Raw genomic sequence first — 1,330 nt, forward strand, 5'->3', positions numbered from 1 at the left:
AACATGAAAACTCATTGCCATTATCATGGCTACCCCATGTGTTACAGGAATATTTCCATAGGGATTATTGGCTATAATCTTTATGGACACAGATTCATCAGACATTTATTTGGTAGCACCGTTGTATGAGTGCCACTTTCAACCTTTAGGTTAACAGTCAAGCAATACCAGAAATCAACATGAAAAAAGATAAAGAAAACACTGAATTCAAACCACAAGTGGTTCTAGGCTTCCGAGACAGGCAGACACAGTAGTGAAAAATCCAATGGGTCTAATTTACATACCTGTTTGTACCTGGTGTTGTCTGTTCCTCTGCATGATATTGACTCAACAACACTAACCAGTGTAAGTGTTCATATTGCCTGTTTTCTGAAGAAACAAGCTCTCATTCCCAAATAAAAGATACTATTAAATCCACAATAAGATGATATTTTCTATTGAATTCTTTTGGCCAATACAAACTATAAAGAAGGATTTGAAAGTTCCACTCATCTTTGGTCCCCTGAGATCTGTTTCTTGCTCCATATCTTCCTCATGGCATTTTTCACCTCGGCATTTCTTAGTGTATAAATCAGAGGGTTAATCAAAGGTGTTCCAAGTGTATAAAACACAGCTATCATCTTATCCATGGAGAAAGTGGTTGCAGGGCGTGTGTATATAAATATACAAGGACCAAAGAACAAGATCACTACGATAATGTGGGAGACGCAGGTGGAAAGGGCTTTTTTCCTCCCTTCTGCACTGTGATTTCTCAGAGAACGCAAGATGATAACATAGGAGAACATCAGCATGACAAAACTCACGGTGCAAATGGCACCACTATTGGACACCAGTAGTACATTGACCATATACGTGTCTGCACAGGCAAGTTTCAACAAGGGCTGCAAGTCACATAAATAGTGATCAATCACATTGGGACCACAGAAAGGTAAACTCAAGGCCAGAAATATCTGAGCTAAAGAATGCACACAGGACCCCACCCAGGCTACAGCTACCAACACACTGCAGACCCGCCAGCTCATGATGGTTGTGTAGTGCAGGGGTTTACAGATGGCCACATAGCGGTCAACAGCCATGAGGATAAGGATAAAGATCTCCAGACAGCCAAAAAAATGGAACGAAAAGACTTGGATCATGCACTCACTGAATGAGATAGTATTATTCTTCAGAATGGAATCCACAATCATTCTAGGAGCTACGGAAGTAGAGAAGCAGGTATCAGATAAGGATAAGTAGAAAAGGAAGAAATACATTGGACTTCCAAGTGCCCGGCTGGTCTTGATGGTAACAATAATCAGCATGTTACCCAACAAGGTCCCTAAGTAGAAAA

General features: G+C 40.6%; 1 protein-coding gene across 1 annotated transcript in view; it reads right to left on the reverse strand.

Moving 5' to 3' along the window:
* Window positions 1–488: 488 nt before the first annotated feature.
* Window positions 489–1,330, reverse strand: part of LOC103211814 (olfactory receptor 4C16-like) — a 1,743-nt gene continuing 901 nt past the window's right edge. The window contains exon 2 of the mRNA XM_007957797.2: window positions 489–1,330. Coding sequence (XP_007955988.2) covers window positions 489–1,301 — 813 coding nt within the window. The 5' untranslated portion in view covers window positions 1,302–1,330.

The sequence above is a fragment of the Orycteropus afer genome, unplaced genomic scaffold, assembly GCF_000298275.1.
Source record: "Orycteropus afer afer isolate SDZICR_OR568_19922 unplaced genomic scaffold, OryAfe1.0 scaffold00799, whole genome shotgun sequence".
NCBI classification, from domain to species: domain Eukaryota; kingdom Metazoa; phylum Chordata; class Mammalia; order Tubulidentata; family Orycteropodidae; genus Orycteropus; species Orycteropus afer.